Genomic DNA, 18,607 nt, shown 5'->3' with positions numbered 1-18,607 from the left:
AAGGAGACAGACAAGACCAATGGTCTGGATGTAGAAAGAGCTGCTGAGGCTCTCCAGCTTGTTCAGCATCGAGGGAAAGGACAAGTGTAAAGTTAAAAGCTGCAGCCTTTCAGCTGCTACACTGTGACACACATTACACCAGTGCAGCAATAGCTGCCTCAGAGCAGAGAGCGGCTCTGTACAAACCTCACCCACTTCAATATACTCACTGTGCAGCTTGTTCAACAAATCAACTCAACCAACACCCCCAGCATCAGTATGAAAAGCCCTGAGGGCTGGGGGAGGAGTCAGCCAGCACCAGAGACATTTCAGACTCGCTTTTAATTATAATATTATTCTTGCAAAAAATTCAGACAACCTTGTAATTCTCCAAAGCTGATTTTTATCAAAAAATCTTCATTTTCACAGTGATATAAGTTTCAGTCAAAATTCATAACAAATAAATACCAAACATCTAACTTGAGTTGGAGTCAGGCTGGGTTTACGTAAAGGGACAGGTCAGGAGGAGCTGGACAATATGTTTCAGTTTGTGTTTCCCACAAAGTAAAACACAACTTGACCATCCGTGCCTGGGGCTGCTTTGAGACAGAAGGATATGAAGGAGAGCAGCAGGCTGCCAGTCACTCACAGGACACAATCCCCACCTCCTCCCATCCTCTCTCCACCCACCCCCACCACCAACAGACCTTCACTCCCATCGCCTGGGTTCAACTATTCCCTGTTGCTCCCTCTAATCCTGTTTACTCTTGATTCTGCTCCGGGTTTTGTCTCCAGCTCTCAAAGTGGGCAGGACCGAGAGCAGCAAATAACAATAATTCCTTGATGTGGAGATGCTGCCGTTAAACTGGGGTGGGCACAGTAAGAAGTCTGACACCAGGTTAAAGTCCAACAGGTTTTTTTCGAATTGCTAGCTGTCGGAGCTCTGCTCCTTCCTCAGGTGAATTCCGTGAGTATTGCAGTGAACGTCATGAGGGAATTACTGAACTGAATATGTTCAGTAGCGGAGCTGGAACATTGAAACTGAAAGTGGTTTGAATCAGGAAGTGCTGAGTGTGAACATGGCTTCCACACAGCAGGAGCAAAGTGGGTCCGAGGATTTAATTTGTTCCATTTGTCTTGATTTCTTCACTGATCCAGTTTTACTGGAGTGTGGACACAACTTCTGCCGCTCCTGTATCACCCAGTGTTGGGAAAAGAAGGAGAGAAACTCCTGCCCGGAATGTAGACAGGAGTTTCCAGAAAGAATCCTCAGGGCCAATCGGATCTTAGTGAATCTGGCTGAGAAAGCTCGAAAATTAAAGCTGAATGGGAAAGAGAAGGAAAGTAAACTTCACTGTGAGGAACATCAGGAAGAACTGAAGCTGTTTTGTGAAACTGACAAGAAATTGATCTGTGTGAATTGTGTAGTTTCGCGGGAACACAGAGAACACCGCTTCATCCCGATTAAAGAAGCTGTTGAAATCTACAAGGTAAAAGGGAACGGATTTGATCCCCTGATTATCTGATCACATTTTCAGGATCTAACACTTTTATTTTCTGATTTTTTCTCCCAATCCCAGGATGGGGTGAAATCTTCCTTCGATTCTCTCACAGAGAAGAAATCGACGGTTCTAGAAATGGAGCAGCAGCAGAAACAGAAGATTTCCCAAATTAGGGTAAAGTCTCCCTGTGCTGAGCTTCCAAATTTAATCCATTATTTTGTTGTTTTTATTACAGAAACATATTATTTTTAATGTTTCTTCTTGTAGAAACAGTCGGTCAGTCTGCAGAGCCACATCACATCCGAGTTCACTAAAATGCACCAGATTCTCACTGAGAAAGAGCAGCGTTTCATCCGAGATCTCAGGGAAGAAGAGGAAAAAATTCTAAAAACAATGGAGGAAAATCTTTGTGAAATTCAGGAGAATTTAAATTCTATTCAGGAGAAACTCTCAAAGTTGGAAAACCAGTTGGAACAAAAAGACGGAGTGAGATTTCTGAAGGTGAGGGATTATATTTCAGTTTCGTTCAGTGAAAGTTCACAGTCACATGATCCACACGAGCCTCCTCCCATCCTACTTCATTTCCCTGTCAATATATCCTTCTGTTCCTTTCTCCCTCATCTGTATCCAGCTTCTCCTGAAATGTATCCCTGGCTTTCCCTGGGTGGGTGGAATTTAATGCTGTTCCCCCCAGGGTACATTTAGTCAGGGTGTGGGGTGAGTGGAAGGGGACATGGGGAATGACACTGTGTGGAGTTTCTGTTATCTTTCCATCTCTACACAGATTAAGTCCGTGGTGGTAGGTCTTGTGGGACAGCCTTCCTGTAACCAATTCAGCCCCTTCACAGGGCCATGAATGTTCTCATCCTGCTGTCACTGGTATTCCCCCAGCAATGAGCAGGGGTCTCACAATACGGGAAGCCTGAAAATCAAACCCTGTTGGGATTACTGGTGGGATTCTGGGAGGGGATGGGGGGGAGGTGGTGGGATTGAGGATGTAGCGGGAATGCCCTTGTTCAGTTGCACTGTGTACCTGATTGAGGGACTGTAAGAGGTTCACGCTCCCGTTTCCTCTGACTGATGGTTCTCGACTCGAGGATTTTATAAAGGACAAAATTACACAGACACGGGGATTGGCTCAACCACAAACTTGTTGTTTAGTGAAAACTCTCCCAACACCCGAATACAAAGAGCTGTAAATAGTGTAAATCACATCACACAGCATTTAATTGGTTTTCCAATTTAAATCCCTCCATAATTTAACCTCGGCTTCCACATAAACACACAAATCACCACAACTTATTAAAAAGCCTCTCCTGAAAATCCACAGACAAAACCCCACATTTCAGCCCAAACGTTCCTCAATTCAAACCCAAATCCCCCCCGGATTTGGATGTTATTTTAAAACCTCAGCCCCAATCCCCCTCGGATTTGGCTGACAAATTACAATTCCCCACCCGGCTGCTCCTTCTGGTGTGAATTGTAGGCCCGGGAGCCAGGTTGACCGTTCTTGACCCTCCTTCTTGACTGCAGTGCCAGACCCTTGGATCTTGTCCTTTTAATGATGATTCTTATCGGAATATCACAAACACATTTCCTGAAGCCATCCTGCTGGAGGGTCAGTGCTCAGCACCTTTCAATCTCTTTACACAGTCATTTTCAATCCCAGGGTCGCGGCGTTCCCGATCTCGGGAAGTGGGATCCTCATAAAATCCAACCCATGGGGTTTAAACTGAATTGGAAAAGCAGCAGTTAATGATGTTGGAATCAGGTTTAAACTGGCTTCACAGACTCATTAATGAGACTAATTAACTTCCTGCCGCTAGTCCGGTGCATTGATCCCTTCCCGACTCTGACTTAATCCCGGGAGGTTTTCCTGCCATCAACAGACTGAGCCGTGTCCTCTCGTGTGATTCCCTATGTCCGGACACCATGCTCGCTGCTGTGACAGACTGGAGTAAATTCCACCCCGTGTGACAGTGAGTTCCACATTCCCATCACTCTCTCGGGAAAGAAGTTTCTCCTGAACTCCCGATTGGATTTATTTGTAACTTTATGGTTGTGTTATGTAATTTGGAAGAACACAAGCTGCCACTTGATGCAGTTTTGAGTAACGGTTGCTCCAAACTTTGAAGTGTGTTCAATGTGTTTTATTGAACTATTAGCACAGTTCTCAATGAGTTCGACTCTCTGCTAATCTAAATGTAGTAACTCGGTCTAACTGAACCAGCCTTGCTCTAAGCCACGTGCTGGGGTGTGATGCTGAGGATACACCCTGTCTCACTCTGTAGATGTTGGTCTGTGGAAAGAGGCGGGGTGTGAGTGCCTCATCCCTTTTATAGTGAGATACCACCCCTCAGTGTCCTGACTGCTCATTGGTCGTGTCCAAATTCTATGTGTTCATTAGCTGCATGTTTGCATATCATAGAACATACTGTGCAGAAGGAGGCTATTCGGCCCATCGAGTCTGCACCGACCCACTTAAGCCCTCACTTCCACTCTAATCCCATAACCCAACAACCCTCCAAACCTTTTTGGACACTAAGGGCAATTTAGCATGGCCAATCCACCTAACCTGCACGTCTTTGGACTGTGGGAGGAAACCGGAGCACCCAGAGGAAACCCACGCAGACACGGGGAGAACGTGCAGACTCCGCACAGTTAGTGACTCAGTGGGGAATCGAACCTGGGACCCTGGCGCTGTGACGCCACAGTGCTAGCCACTTGTGCTACCGTGCTACTAAATCATGACATATATTATGTTTCTATCCCTATTTCTGGATTCTCTACAGTGTAAACATCTTCACTGAATCTATCAAACCCGACCCATTTCATCATTTGAAAGATCTCGATCAGGTCTTCTCTTTTCTACAGTAAAGTTGATCAATCTTTGCTGTTAGTTGAAGCCTCTCAGTTGCTGTCAATCTTTTTGATACTTTCTCCTGTGCTTCAATATCCTTTGTGTAACATCCTCTTTCTATTCCATGTCTGCAGCAATGGGAATTGACAATTCTCAGCAGCTTGTAACAATGTGAGGGTCATTTCTGCTTTCTGGATATAGACAGTCCGTCTCTGTCAACTCAGATTTGTGTTTTGTTTATTTCAGGAGGAAGCATCTCGGAAGAGGAGGTAGGACATGAACTTTACTGAAACTCAGGGCAAGTTGGTAAAATTACTCAGCAAAGTGTTTATGGTCAATTTATAATCAACTCTTTAATATTTACAGGATTAGCGATGAGAGGAAAAAGCTGTCACTAGCAGATGGTGTCCTGTCCAGCGGAAAATTCAACAGCCCTTTCCCGTTCCCAGTGTGGAGAGAAATGCTGGATGTCATTAACCCTGGTAAAACTCAGATAAGTTCCTCTGTTCTGGTTTATATCTTATATTTCAATCATTATCCATATAAATATCAAAGACACCGGGCGGGATTCTCCGGTCCGCCAGCCCCCTTTTCCTGGGCAGCGGCCCTCACCGGCAGCGGGATTCTCCGTCTCCGCCACCTGCCAATGGGATTGCCTATTGTGGCCACCCCACACCGCCGGGAAACCCGTGGGCGTGGGGGCGCTGCCAGCGCAACGGAGAATCCGTCGGCAGAGAGAATGTTTAAGAGCTTTGTTATAAAGAAATGAGGATAAAAATGGTCCTGATTGGAATTAAAGTCTGATTCATGCACCTAATCCACTTTCTAAACATCATTCTCAGCTTGGTCAGCTGAAACTGTCAGCTCCCCAAACGTCACCAATACAGGAACTCTCAGATGAAGCTCTGTCTCCAGAACCCATCGATACTTTACAAACTTCAGCAAGTGGAAACTCCGCCATTCCCAGCTGAACCTTTCCTCCCCGAAAATCCCAGAGTGACCGTATTTAACCGCGTGTTTCCCGGCGCTCGCAGTGCCGAGAAACTCATGGCGATAAAACGCCCCCCACGTTGGGTAAGGTGCCTGTGGGGAACGCGGGGCCGAGGCCGCTCATCGCCCCGTTTTGTGCAGTGAGGAGCTCCGCTCGTCCGAACTCCTCAGTGCAGCGAAAGATCGGGACGCCATTTTAAAATGATATCCCGATCTCCCAGGCCACCGACGCCACCCCGACACCCCCCCCCCCCTGCCAAGCACCAACTCACTTTGGGAGGGTCGCCAGCTCCCCCCGCAACACACACGCTGGACGCCCCCAGCCCGATCACCAGCACACAGAAAATGGCAGCTTGGCACATTGGAAGTGACAGCCTGGCAGTGCCCTTGTCAGCTAGCAGTGTGATGCAACCATCAATTCACTCAAAGACACGAGGAGAAGTAAACCGTGGTTTTAATCAGCTTAGAACAGTGCCTGCCTGCGACTGGTACAATACTGGGAACCGCCTGCAGGTCAGCTGCTCTTTATACTTCCTTTCAAGGGGAGGAGCCATGGGCAGAGCCCGGACATGCCCCAACATATCCCCCTGTGGGTGAAGCCACACAATGGCCCATAGGTGGAGCCCACAGGGTTAACAACATAACACAACAGCAGAACATGATACAAATGCACTGGTGAATTATTAGCACTATACATTCCCCACACAGGGCCACCTGGGTGCCTGTGTGCTTTGTTTGGGGTGAGCTCTGCTATTCCCCTGCTTCCCCTGCAGTGGGGCTGAGCTTCTGATGAGTGAACTGAGGAGTGGCAGCACCTGGTGTGTCACTGATTGAGCTTGGCCACGCCCATCCCGGTGATGGCTCAGCCGGGGTCTGAGGCTTTCCAGAGGGGCGGCCTGGGGGGGTCCCAAATGACCAGAGGCTCTGTGAACATTTCCAGGACACAGTGAGCAGTCAGCAGAGTGAGCAGCCAGGGGCCTGTGAGTAGCACCAAAGGGGTGTGTTTAAAACCCAGACTGCAGCAATGGGGGTCTGAGCCAGGCCACCCCGATCCCGAGGGGGACACCCCGAGTGCACAGACCTGTCACCAAGTCGCTCCCCGTTACTCCCCCCGGCCCAGGCAGCCCCCCCAGCAAGTCCCACAATTATTGAGGCTTTTTGAGGGTTTTTCCCCTCTCTCTGCCCCTCAGCAGCCATGGAGCCCAGTCCCCGTTTGGAAATACTTGCACTAATTCACACCCGCGTGACTTCTGCCTGAGAGGGGCGGAGCATCGTGGAAGGGCGGAGCATACTGTGTCCAATCCGCTGATTAGATTTAAATCTATGTAAATGAGGGTGTTACATGGGCCCGCTGCAGGGCACAAACTTTGATTTCACCGCCAGGGAGGGACTGGAGCCTGGCGTCGGAATCAGTGCCGGGCACAAACCTCGATTTGTGCATTCCGCCCAATTCTCCGCCCGATCGCACTTCCGGTGCCGTGAAGCGGAGAATCCGCCATATTTGTTTCCACGGAGCAGAACGGAAATATCTCGGTGTTGAGATCTTCATCTAAATTTGAGCAGAGATTAGTTGATTTTGATGATGTCACCGACACCCCACAGTTTTACACACACACACAGTTACACACACACACACAGTTACACACACAGTTACACACACAGTTACACACACACACAGTTTTACACACACACACACAGTTACAGACACACACACAGTTACACACACAGAGTTACACACAGTTAGACACACACACAGTTACACACGCAGTTACACACAAAGTTACACACACACAGTTACACACGCACAGTTACACACACATGCACACAGTTACACGCACACCAACACACACGCAGTTACACACACACACACCGACACACACACAGTTACACACACACAGTAACACACACAGTTACACACACACAGTTACACACACACACAGTTACGCACACACACAGTTTCACGCACAGTTACACACACACAGTTACACACACAGTTACACGCACGTACACAGTTACACACAGTTACACACACAGTTACACACATGCAGTTACACACACACACAGTTACACACACACACACACAGTTACACACACACATACACACAGTTACGGACACACAGACAGTTACACGCACACAGTTACACACACACAGTTTCACACACACCCACACAGTTACACACACACAGTTATACACACAGTTACACACACACACTTACACACACAGTTACACACACACAGTTACACACACACATACACAGTAAACCCCCCCCACACACGCACGCACACACGGTTACACACACACAGTTACACACACACACAGACACACAGTTACACACACACACACAGTTACACACTCACAGTTACGCACACACAGTTACACACACACACAGTTACACACACGCACACATAGTCTCTCCCCGATCCCCAGTGACTCTCCCCCGATCCCCAGTAAGTCTTTCCCCCGATCCCGTGAGTCCCTCCCCGATCCCCAGTGAGTCTCTCCCACCGATCCCCAGTGAGTCTCCCCCGATTCCCAGTGACTCTCCCCATGAACCCCAGTGAGTCTCTCCCCCGATCCCCTGTGAGACTCTCCCCCGATCCCCAGTGAGACTCTCCCCCGATCCCCAGTGAGTCTCTCCCCCGATCCCCAGTGAGCCTCCCCGATCCCCAGTGACTCTCGCCCTGATCCTCAGTGAGTCTCCCCTGATCCCCAGTGACTCTCCCCCGATCACCAGTGAGTCTCTCCCCGATCCCCAGTGAGTCTCTGCCCGTTCCCCAGTGACTTTCCCCCTGATCCCCAGTGAGTCTCCCCCGATCCCCAGTGACTCTCCCCCGATCCCCAGTGATTCTCTCCCCCGATTCCCAGTGAGCCTCTCTGCCCGATCCCCAGTGAGTCTCCCCCCGATCCCCAGCGAGTCTCCTCCCGATCGCCAGTGAGTCTCCCCCTGATCCCCAGTGGGTCTCTCCCCGATCCCCACTAAGTCTCCCCCGATCCCTACTGAGTCTCTCCCCCGATCCCCAGTGTGTCCCCCCCAATCCCCAGTGAGTCTCTCCCCGATCCCCAGTGAGTCGCTCCCCGCGATCCCCAGTGAGTCTCCCCCCCGATCCCGAGTGAATCTCTTCCCCGAAACGCAGTGAGTCTTTCCCCCCCGAAACCCAGTGAGTCTCTCCCCCCGATCACCAGTGAGTCTCCCCCGATCCCCAGTGAGTCTCTCCCCCGATCCCCAGTGAGTCTCTCCCCCCCCGATCCCCAGTGAGTCTCCCCCGATCCCCAGTGAGTCTCTCCCCCCCGATCCTCAGTGAGTCTCTCCCCCCGATCCCCAGTGTGTCTCCACCGATCCCCAGTGAGTCTCCCTTTATCCCCAGTGAGTCTCCCTCCCGATCCCCAGTGAGCCTCTCCCCCGAATCCCAGTGAGTCTCTCCCCCCGATCCCCAGTGAGTCTGCCCCCGATCCCCAGTGAGGCTCTCCCCCCGAACCCCAGTGAGTCTCTCCCCCGATCCCCAATGAGACTCTCCCCACGATCCCCAGTGAGTCTCTCCCCGATCTGCAGTGAGTGTCTCCCCGATCCCCAGTGAGCCTCTCCTCCGATCTCCAGTGAGTCTCTCCCCCCGATCCCCAGTGAGTCCCTCCCCGGTGCCCAGTCAGTCTCTCCCCGATCCCCAGTGACTCTCCCCGATCCCCAGTGAGTCCTCCCTGATCCCCAGTGAGTCTCCCCCCGATCCCCAGTGAGTCTCCACCCGATCCCCAGTGAGTCTCCCCCGATCCCCAGTGAGTCTCCCCCGATCCCTCGTGAGTCTCCCCCTGATCCCCAGTGAGTCTCTCCCCCGATCCCCAGTGAGTCTCCCCCGATCCCCAGTGAGTCTCTCCCCGATCCCCAGTGAGTCTCCCCCCGATCCCCAGTGAGTCTCTCCCCGATCCCCAGTGAGTCTCTCCCCCGATCCCCAGTGAGTCTCTCCCCGATCCCCAGTGAGTCTCTCCCCGATCCCCAGTGAGTCTCTCCCCTGATCCACAGTTAGTCTCTCCCCGATCCCCAGTGAGTCTCCCCCTGATCCCCAGTGAGTCTCCCCCGATCCCCAGTGACTCTCCCCGATCCCCAGTGAGTCCTCCCTGATCCCCAGTGAGTCTCCCCCCGATCCCCAGTGAGTCTCCCCCCGATCCCCAGTGAGTCTCCCCCCGATCCCCAGTGAGTCTCCCCCCGATCCCCAGTGAGTCTCCCCCGATCCCCAGTGAGTCTCCCCCGATCCCCCGTGAGTCTCCCCCTGATCCCCAGTGAGTCTCTCCCCCGATCCCCAGTGAGTCTCCCCCGATCCCCAGTGAGTCTCTCCCCGATCCCCAGTGAGTCTCCCCCCGATCCCCAGTGAGTCTCCCCCCCGATCCCCAGTGAGTCTCCCCCGATCCCCAGTGAGTCTTTCCCCGATCCCCAGTGAGTCTCTCCCCGATCCCCAGTGAGTCTCTCCCCGATCCCCAGTGAGTCTCTCCCCCGATCCCCAGTGAGTCTCTCCCCCCGATCCCCAGTCAGTCTCTCGCTCGATCCCCAGTGAGTCTCTCCCCGATCCCCAGTGAGTCTCTCCCTGATCCCCAGTGAGTCTCTCCCCGATCCCCAGTGAGTCTCTCCCCCGATCCCCAGTGAGTCTCCCCCGATCCCCAGTGAGTCTCTCCCCGATCCCCAGTGAGTCGCTCCCCCGATCCCCAGTGAGTCTCTCCCCAATCCCCAGTGAGTCTCCCCCCTGATCCCCAGTGAGTCTCTCCCCGGTCCCCAGTGAGTCTCCCCCCCAATCCCCAGTGAGTCTCCCCCCTGATCCCCAGTGAGTCTCTCCCCGATCCCCAGTGAGTCTCCCCCCCGATCCCCAATGAGTCTCCCCCGATCCCCAGTGAGTCTCTCCCCGATCCCCAGTGAGTCGCTCCCCCGATCCCCAGTGAGTCTCTCCCCAATCCCCAGTGAGTCTCCCCCCTGATCCCCAGTGAGTCTCTCCCCGGTCCCCAGTGAGTCTACCCCCCAATCCCCAGTGAGTCTCCCCCCTGATCCCCAGTGAGTCTCTCCCCGATCCCCAGTGAGTCTCCCCCCCGATCCCCAATGAGTCTCCCCCCCGATCCCCAGTGAGTCTCCCCCGATCCCCAGTGAGTCTCTCCCCGATCCCCAGTGAGTCTCTCCCCGATCCCCAGTGAGTTTCCCCCGATCCCCAGTGAGTCTCTCCCCGATCCCCAGTGAGTCTCTCCCCCGATCCCCAGTGAGTCTCTCCCCGATCCCCAGTGAGCCTCCCCCTGATCCCCAGTGAGTCTCCCCCCTGATTCCCAGTGAGTCTCTCCCCGATCCCCAGTGAGTCACTCCCCTGATTCCCAGTGAGTCTCTCCCCGATCCCCAGTGAGTCTCTCCCCCGATCCCCAGTGAGTCTCTCCCCGATCCCCAGTGAGCCTCCCCCTGATCCCCAGTGAGTCTCCCCCCTGATTCCCAGTGAGTCTCTAATTTTCTGTTTTTTCTCCCAGTCTCTGTGACCCTGGATGTGGAAACAGCGAATCCCCAGCTCGAGGTGTCTGAGGATCTGAAGAGTTTGAGATGGACCCGGACCCGGAGGCGTCTCCCTGACACCAGGAAGAGGTTTACGCACTGGCTCTGTGCGCTGGGATCAGAGGGATTCACATCGGGGAGACATTACTGGGAGGTGGAGGTGACGGGGAATCAGCTCTGGAGACTGGGAGTAGCCGCAGAGTCTGTGGAGAGGAAGGACTGGGTCAGTCTGAGCCCAGAGACTGGATTCTGGACCATTGGGCGGTTTGATGATCAGTTTTATATAAATTCCTCTCCTGAATCCCGTCTCCCTGTCGGTCCGATCCCCGGGAAGGTGGGAGTTTATCTCAGTTATGAGTCTGGGACAGTTTCATTTTACAACGTGGACACCAAGTCCCATCTCCACACCTTCACCGGGAATAAATTCACTGAGAAACTTTATCCTTTCTTCTGGACTGGGGATGTAAACCAGTTTCTGAGAATCTGCTCCGGTTCTGATCCGGATCGGGAAAGGGGCGGGGCCTCGGGGTGGTGACATCATCACCGACATCACAATGACTTGAGGGTCAGGGGCAGAGGTCAGGAGTTGGGGGTCAGAAACTGCCACAGACAACAGTTTGTCACTAAATGTGTTGTTTAATTTGCAAATTGTAAAATCCCAATCAGACTGTAAATAAAAACAACACAAATAAAAACGTCAGAGGATTAAAATAAAAAGGAAATTAAATATCTTGAACTTTCCCTTGTAGTTCATTGTAGTGCCGATTGCAGCCACACGATGGTGATGTTGAGCTGTACAAAGGTCAGTAAAGTTTTACAGCGCAGTATCGCCACCTGCTGCTGGATACCTGGTACTGGCAGGAATAACAACAACTCAAAATGCTTAATCACTGATCAGACAATTCAGGCAGGACCTTTCTTCACAACTGAAAGAGAATTGAATCAGAAACAAAGGAGGGAAAATAAACATGAGCCTGGACTTCCCACTTCCATGTTCCTGTCACACACCGAGTCCCTATCGGGAAATTCCACACAGCCGGTCGGGACAATGTTCAGAAAATCCCAGGTTGGGAGAGTGAGATTTCCCAGTTTGGGATCTTGCTGTGTGTCAGGAGCTGAATTCACAAATCTGAGCGTGTATTCCGAGTACAGAGAGGATAAGAATGTCCTCCTGGTTTAATAACTGGGACATTGGTGGATAGTTCGAATGACCAAAAAGGTGAGGAGGGGTTATTGGGTTACGGGAATAGGGTGGAAGTGAGGGCTGAAGTGGGTCGGTGCAGACTCGATGGGCCGAATGGCCTCCTTCTGTCCTGTATGTTCTATGTTTTAGGTCCAGTCTGTGGAGAGGGAAACAGAGTTGACGCCTCGAGTGGAATATGAATCTTTTTCAGATGATTTCCTGCAGTCTCAGTATTTTGTTTTTATTACAACAGATCGAATTGTTAGATTGTATAAATATAGTTCACTTGATTCACCAACGTTACTTGTCAGCAAAACAGTAAACCTAAACCCACAAACTGTTTATGGATTTATTTTTAACCCAGCAATTTCTCAGAATCTTTATGTTATTCAGACCCTCAAATATATTTCAATGTTCAATTAGTTCACACACCTTCACTTCAGTCACTAATATCTGCTGATGTCTCTCCAGGGTTCCTCTGTTTTGATCTTTATTCAGGTAAATAAATAAACACATTTTTTACATACAAATCCTAATTTCCGTGGAGCCACACCGCCCCCTGCTGGTTGAGATCGGGTCTCCACAGATTTATTTGTCCTGCATTACTGACTTTGCTGGTGGTGCTGGAACACAGCTGTTTCTTTTTGGGGAGACGATTCTGTTGACTGTTTACAAACTTAACTATAACTAGCGAAGGGAGCATCACTGTTTGTGTCAGTGAATGGCTCCATTAGTCTGTGTAGATATTAGGGATGGACAACAAATGCTGGCTTTGCCATTGACACCCGCCTGTTCTGAGCTGCCACCATGTTCTGAGATTGGGTTCTTTGGCTCGGACTCTGGGTCTGGGACGTGGTTCTCAGACAGACTGGAGACAGACTTTAGTATCCGCTTCAACACTTGTTTATTAGGATTACTTCTGAACCGGTTACAGAATAGGCACGTAGCTCTTAGGCATGATTCCAAACTCTCCCTCGAGAGTCGAACACATGACTGACGAGAGTCATTGTTACATCATCATCAACGTCACACAATAGAATATCCCACCTGTTAACCCTTTAAACACATCAACCCTTTATAGACACGTTTGTCATAATATACACCAGTATATCATGGTGCAGACACACACTGACGGACACACAGTGGGACCAATCAACATACCAACACCGCAGCCAATCACCAGTGAGAGCACACGCATTATAAAGACAGGAGGCATCAGAGTTCCCGCTCATTCGAGTAGCAGCTAGCTAGGAGCACAGAGCTCGCAGCCTGCAACACAGATATTCACCATGTGCTGAGTGCATCTACTGGTTAGGACAAGGCAAAGGTCTTTAGTTAAAGCTGGTATCGTATTTACCCACAGTTCAAGTATGTTTAAATAGTTAATCTTTCAATAAAATAGTGTTGCACTACTTCAAGTGTTGGTGACTTATATGATCCAGAACACCCAACACATCATGATACCAGGAGTGGTTGCATACTAGCACTTCTTAGACCGACCTGCCTTCCGCCAGCATTCCGTCATCCTGCAACCTGGACAACATCAGCCCGCCGCCGCCGCTCCGCATCGCCGGCAACCTCGGGGCCAACTGGAAGATTTTCAAACTTCGCTTCCAGCTCTTCCTCGAAGCCATGGACAGGGAGGGTGCCTCGGACACCAGAAAGATTGCTCTTCTCCTCTCCACGGCCGGGGACCATACCATCCACATTTTCAACTCTCTCACCTTTGCAGATGACGAAGACAAGACAAAGTTCAAGACGGTTCTCCTCAAATTTGACACTCACTGCAGCGTGGAGGTGAATGAAAGTTTCGAACGCTACGTGTTGCAGCAGCGTTTGCAGGGTAAGGATGAACCTTTCCAATCCTATCTAACGCACCTCTGCATCCTTGCGCAATCTTGCAGCTACGGGCCCACCTCCGACTCCATGATACGCGACCAGATCATTTTCGGTGTTCAGTCGGACCCCCTACGTCAGCAGCTCCTCAAAGCAAAGCAACTCACCCTTGCGGCCGCCATCGAGACCTGTGTCCTACATGAAAATGCCGCGAGTCGGTATTCCCATATACAAGCGGCTGTAACGGCGCGGCAAGGTCCCCACGAGGCAGAACGGGTCCAAGTGATTGAGCACCTCCAGGGCCTCAGCCTGGATGAGGGCGGCAATTTCGCGCGCTTTTCACGGACTCCCGCGCCTGTACACACCAAACAGGGGGACGGCGATGTGGAGGAACGTAATGCGCAGGCGCGCACCATGCATGACCGCACCACGCATGCGCGGTGGCGCAGCGAACGTGCTGACGTCACAACGTGCGGCAACTGTGGCTCCGCCCATTTAAAGCGGCAATGCCCCGCAAAATCTCGACAATGCGTACGATGTGGAAGACTTGCCCACTATGCTGCCTGCTGTCGAGCAGCTCAGCCTTCCAATTCATATCGCTTCAGCCAGCCTCGCAGGAATGTTCGGGCAATTCAACCCACGGTCAATGAGTCCGATTCCGACCTCCCACACAGCAGTGACACCGAGGACCTGAAGATGCCTTTTCGAGTCGGTGTCGTAACGAAAAACAGGCTGTCCCCGAAGCAAAGACACCAGCCGCTGTCGGTATACAGCATCGATCCAGACGATGAGTGGTGTGCCACCCTGACGGTCAACCGGTCCCAAATACGACTCCGCCTGGACACTGGTGCCTCCGCCAATCTCCGTGTACCGAGATACAGTGAAAAGTATTTTTTTGTTGAGCTGCTCGCAGAAAAATACTTTTCACTGTACCTCGGTACACGTGACAATAAACAAATCCAATCTCATGGCGTGGTCTGCTTTTCAAAGCCTTCGTGTCAAACCAACCATTCTTCCATCGGCCTGCCAGCTATTGGAGTACAATGGCAACATCATTCCTGCTACCGGCTCATGCCAACTCGAAGTGATGCACAGGTCACGAAAAGCCATCCTTCCTTTCGAGATCGTGGGCTCCTCGAAGGACTCCCTGCTTGGCGCACAGGCGTGCAAGCTGCTAACTCTCGTTCCAAGAGTTCACTCTCTCTCTCCTGATGACACGTCTGCCTTCCAGGATGCTGACTTCAGGGCGCAACTCAACGCCATCATCGACCAGCACCACGACGTCTTCGAAGGCATGGGCACGCTCCCATATACTTACAAGATCCTACTCAAACAGAACGCCACGCCTGTGGTGCATGCACCTCGCAGAGTCCCAGCACCCCTCAAGGACCGCCTCAAGCAGCAGCTGCAGGACCTCCAAGACCAAGGAGTGATCTCCAGAGTTACGGAACCAACCGACTGGGTCAGTTCCATGGTGTGCGTAAAAAGGCCTTCAGGCGATCTCAGAATCTGCATTGATCCAAAGGATCTGAATCGCAACATAATGAGGGAGCATTACCCAATCCCCAAGCGCGAAGAGATCACATGCGAGATGGCTCGCGCCAAGCTCTTCACCAAACTTGATGCCTCGAAAGGATTCTGGCAAATCCAACTAGACAGATCCAGTCGGAATCTGTGTACCTTTAACACCCCTTTTGGCAGATATTGTTACAACAGGATGCCGTTTGGGATCATATCGGCGTCAGAAGTGTTCCACAGGATCATGGAACAATTGATGGAAGGCATTGAATGTGTTCGCGTCTATGTCGACGACATAATCATTTGGTCCACCACCCCGCAGGAGCATGTCAGTCGCCTCCAGCGCGTGTTCAAACGCATACGGGAGCAGGGCCTACGCCTCAACAGAGCCAAATGTTCCTTCGGTCAGACGGAACCAAAGTTCCCGGGGGACCACATCTCCCAGTTGGGTGTGCGGCCGGATGCGGACAAGGTGGCTGCTATCACGGACATGAAAAGGCCAGAGGACAAGAAGGCGGTCCTCTGATTTCTGGGCATGGTCAACTTCCTAGGGAAGTTCATCCCTAACCTCGCCTCTCATACCACAGCTCTCAGGAACCTGGTCAGGAAGACGACAGACTTCCAATGGCTTCTTGCCCACGAGCGCGAATGGAAAGAACTTAAAACCAAACTTACCACGGCCCCGGTATTGGCCTTTTTTGATCCAGCGAAAGAGACAAAAATTTTGACCGATGCCAGCCAATCTGGCATTGGGGCAGTGCTCCTGCAACGCGATGAGGCCTCATCATGGGCCCCCGTTGCATATGCGTCACGCGCCATGACCCCCACGGAACAGTGCTACGTGCAGATAGAAAAGGAGTGCCTGGGCCTTTTGACCGGTGTCGTCAAGTTTCATGATTATATGTACGGCCTTCCCCAATTCACCGTCGAGACCGACCATCGCCTGCTGGTCAATATAATACAGAAAGACTTGAACGACATGACGCCTCGCCTCCAGCGCATTCTGCTCAAACTCCGGCGATACGACGTCCAGCTCGTATACACCCCGGGCAAAGACCTGATCATAGCCGACACTCTGTCCAGGGCAGTCAACACCCCGTGTGACCCAGCGGGATTCATCTGCCAGGTTGACGCCCATGTGGCCTTCGTGGCCTCCAATCTACCTGCCACGGATGAACGCCTCGTCCAAATTCGGCACGAGACAGCGGCTGACCCCCTGCCAGAGCGTGTCATGCGCCACCTAACAGACGGGTGGCTCAAGGGCCAATGCCCGCAGTTCTACAACATCAGAGACGATCTGGCGGTAGTCGATGGTGTCCTCCTGAAACTGGACCGCATTGTCACCCTGCACAGCATGCGCCAGCTCGTCTTGGAACAGCTACACGAGGGCCATCTTGGCGTGGAGAAGTGCCGCCGACGGGCCCGAGAGGCAGTGTACTGGCCCGGCATCAATGACGACATCGCCAACACAGTGCTCAACTGCCCCACCTGTCAGCGCTTCCAGCCGGTCCAACCACGTGAGACCCTACAGCCCCATGAGCTGGTCACGTCCCCTTGGTCCAAGGTCGGCATCGACCTGTTCCATGCGCTGGGCAGGGATTATGTTCTGATTGTAGACTATTTTTCTAACTACCCGGAGGTGGTACGTTTGCACAACATCACATCGTCTGCAGTCATCCGTGCCTGTAAGGACACCTTTGCTCGTCACAGCATCCCACTCACTGTGATGTCGGACAATGGCCCCTGCTTCGCAAGCCAGGAATGGTCCAACTTTGCCAGGAGGTACAACTTTGTGCATGTGACACCCAGTCCAGCACAAGTGGCTAGCACTGTGGCTTCACAGCGCTAGGGTCCCAGGTTCGATTCCCCGCTGTGAATCACTGTCTGTGCGGAGTCTGCACGTTCTCCCCGTGTGTGCGTGGGTTTCCTCCGGGTGCTCCTGTTTCCTCCCACAGTCCAAAGACGTGCAGGTTAGGTGGATTGGCCATGATAAATTGCCCTTAGTGTCCAAAAAGGTTAGGAGGGGTTATTGGGTTACGGGGAAAGGGTGGAAGTGAGGGCTTAAGTGGGTCGGTGCAGACTCGATGGGCCGAATGGACTCCTTCTGCCCTGTATGTTCTATCTCTGCTCTGACTGAGGCTCCCGAGAGACGCTCTGCATTTCTTTGACAGCCCCTGACCAGAAGATTCTGGAAGAAATGCACAGCGGCAGCCAGTTGAGGTGGAGGGGGAAACTTATAGTGTAGCGGAAATCTGCAAATTATAGACACAAATTGGAAAGATTGGGGTCATTATCTCAGGCTACTGATCCTGGGATGGAGGGAAGATCTAATGAGGGAAGGCTGAGGGACTTGAGGCTGTTTTCGTCAGAGAGAAGAAGGTTAAGAGGTGACTTAATTGAGGCATACAAGGTGATCAGAGGATTGGATACGGTGGACAGTGAGAGCCTTTTCCCTCGGATGGTGATGTCTCGCACGAGGGGACATAGCTTTAAATTGAGGGGAGATAGATATAGGACAGATGTCAGAGGTAGGTTCTTTACTCAGAGAGTAGTAAGGGCATGGAATGCCCTGCCTGCAACAGTGGTGGACTCGCCAACACTAAGGGCATTAAAATTGTCATTGGATAGACATATGGACGATAAGGGAATAGTGTAGATGGGCTTTAGAGTGGTTTCACAGGTCGGCGCAACATCGAGGGCCGAAGGGCCTGTACTGCGCTGTAATGTTCTATGTTCTTTGTCAGAACTGGAGAAAGCTAACCACGAAACAGATTTGTTTTAAAGTCCTGAGGCAGGAAAAGTGGGTCGGGGGGGAACTAAAGTTAAGGACTGTAATAGGGCAGAGAATTGAAGATGTTAAATCACAAATAAAGGCTGATGGTGTAAAACAAACGAGCGTGGTAATAAAGTAAAGAATCAACTTGCTGGAAAAACAAGGGAGGGGTCTGGGCAGGACTGCAAGGAGAGATGTTGCACATCTCCTGCAAAGTGCAAACATAACTTGGACGCAGACCTGTTCCCATAGCAACAAATTGTATTTGGAGGAGGTGAGCGCAATGAGTGGAGAAGCTGTTCGACGTGAGAACAGGTCGAGCCAGGTCGGAGGAGGGTGCTGGTGGATGGGGATTAGTTGGGCCTCATTTCAAGGCAGAAACAGAGAAACTCCCTGAGGGGACGAGGATGTGGAAGATGTGGATGGCATGGTCCCCGGCCGTGGAGAGGAGAAGAACAA

The 18,607-nt window shown here is 51.8% G+C and overlaps 1 protein-coding gene across 1 annotated transcript; it reads left to right on the top strand.

Annotated features, from left to right (window-relative positions):
• Positions 1-747: 747 nt before the first annotated feature.
• LOC140390528 (zinc-binding protein A33-like) lies at positions 748-13,434 on the top strand. Its single transcript, XM_072475699.1, has 6 exons — positions 748-1,469; positions 1,560-1,655; positions 1,749-1,982; positions 4,588-4,610; positions 4,708-4,823; positions 10,817-13,434. The coding sequence occupies exons 1-6, from the start codon at positions 1,059-1,061 to the stop codon at positions 11,371-11,373; spliced, it is 1,437 nt and encodes a 478-aa protein (XP_072331800.1). The 5' UTR covers positions 748-1,058; the 3' UTR covers positions 11,374-13,434.
• The last annotated feature ends 5,173 nt before the right edge of the window (positions 13,435-18,607 follow it).

This window comes from Scyliorhinus torazame, chromosome 14, assembly GCF_047496885.1.
Source record: "Scyliorhinus torazame isolate Kashiwa2021f chromosome 14, sScyTor2.1, whole genome shotgun sequence".
In the NCBI taxonomy this organism is placed as follows: Eukaryota; Metazoa; Chordata; class Chondrichthyes; order Carcharhiniformes; family Scyliorhinidae; genus Scyliorhinus; species Scyliorhinus torazame.
Note: the sequence above shows the minus strand (reverse complement) of the source record. Positions and strands in the feature narration are given on the sequence as shown.

What these genes read in the sequence shown, in the direction of transcription:
- LOC140390528 (XM_072475699.1), top strand. Translation starts at nt 1,059, where the DNA reads ATGGCTTCCACACAGCAGGAGCAAAGTGGGTCCGAGGATTTAATTTGT. An exon ending in AAGCTGTTGAAATCTACAAG is followed by an intron (nt 1,470 to 1,559) that starts GTAAAAGGGAAC and finishes TCCCAATCCCAG; the next exon opens with GATGGGGTGAAATCTTCCTT. An exon ending in AGAAGATTTCCCAAATTAGG is followed by an intron (nt 1,656 to 1,748) that starts GTAAAGTCTCCC and finishes TTCTTCTTGTAG; the next exon opens with AAACAGTCGGTCAGTCTGCA.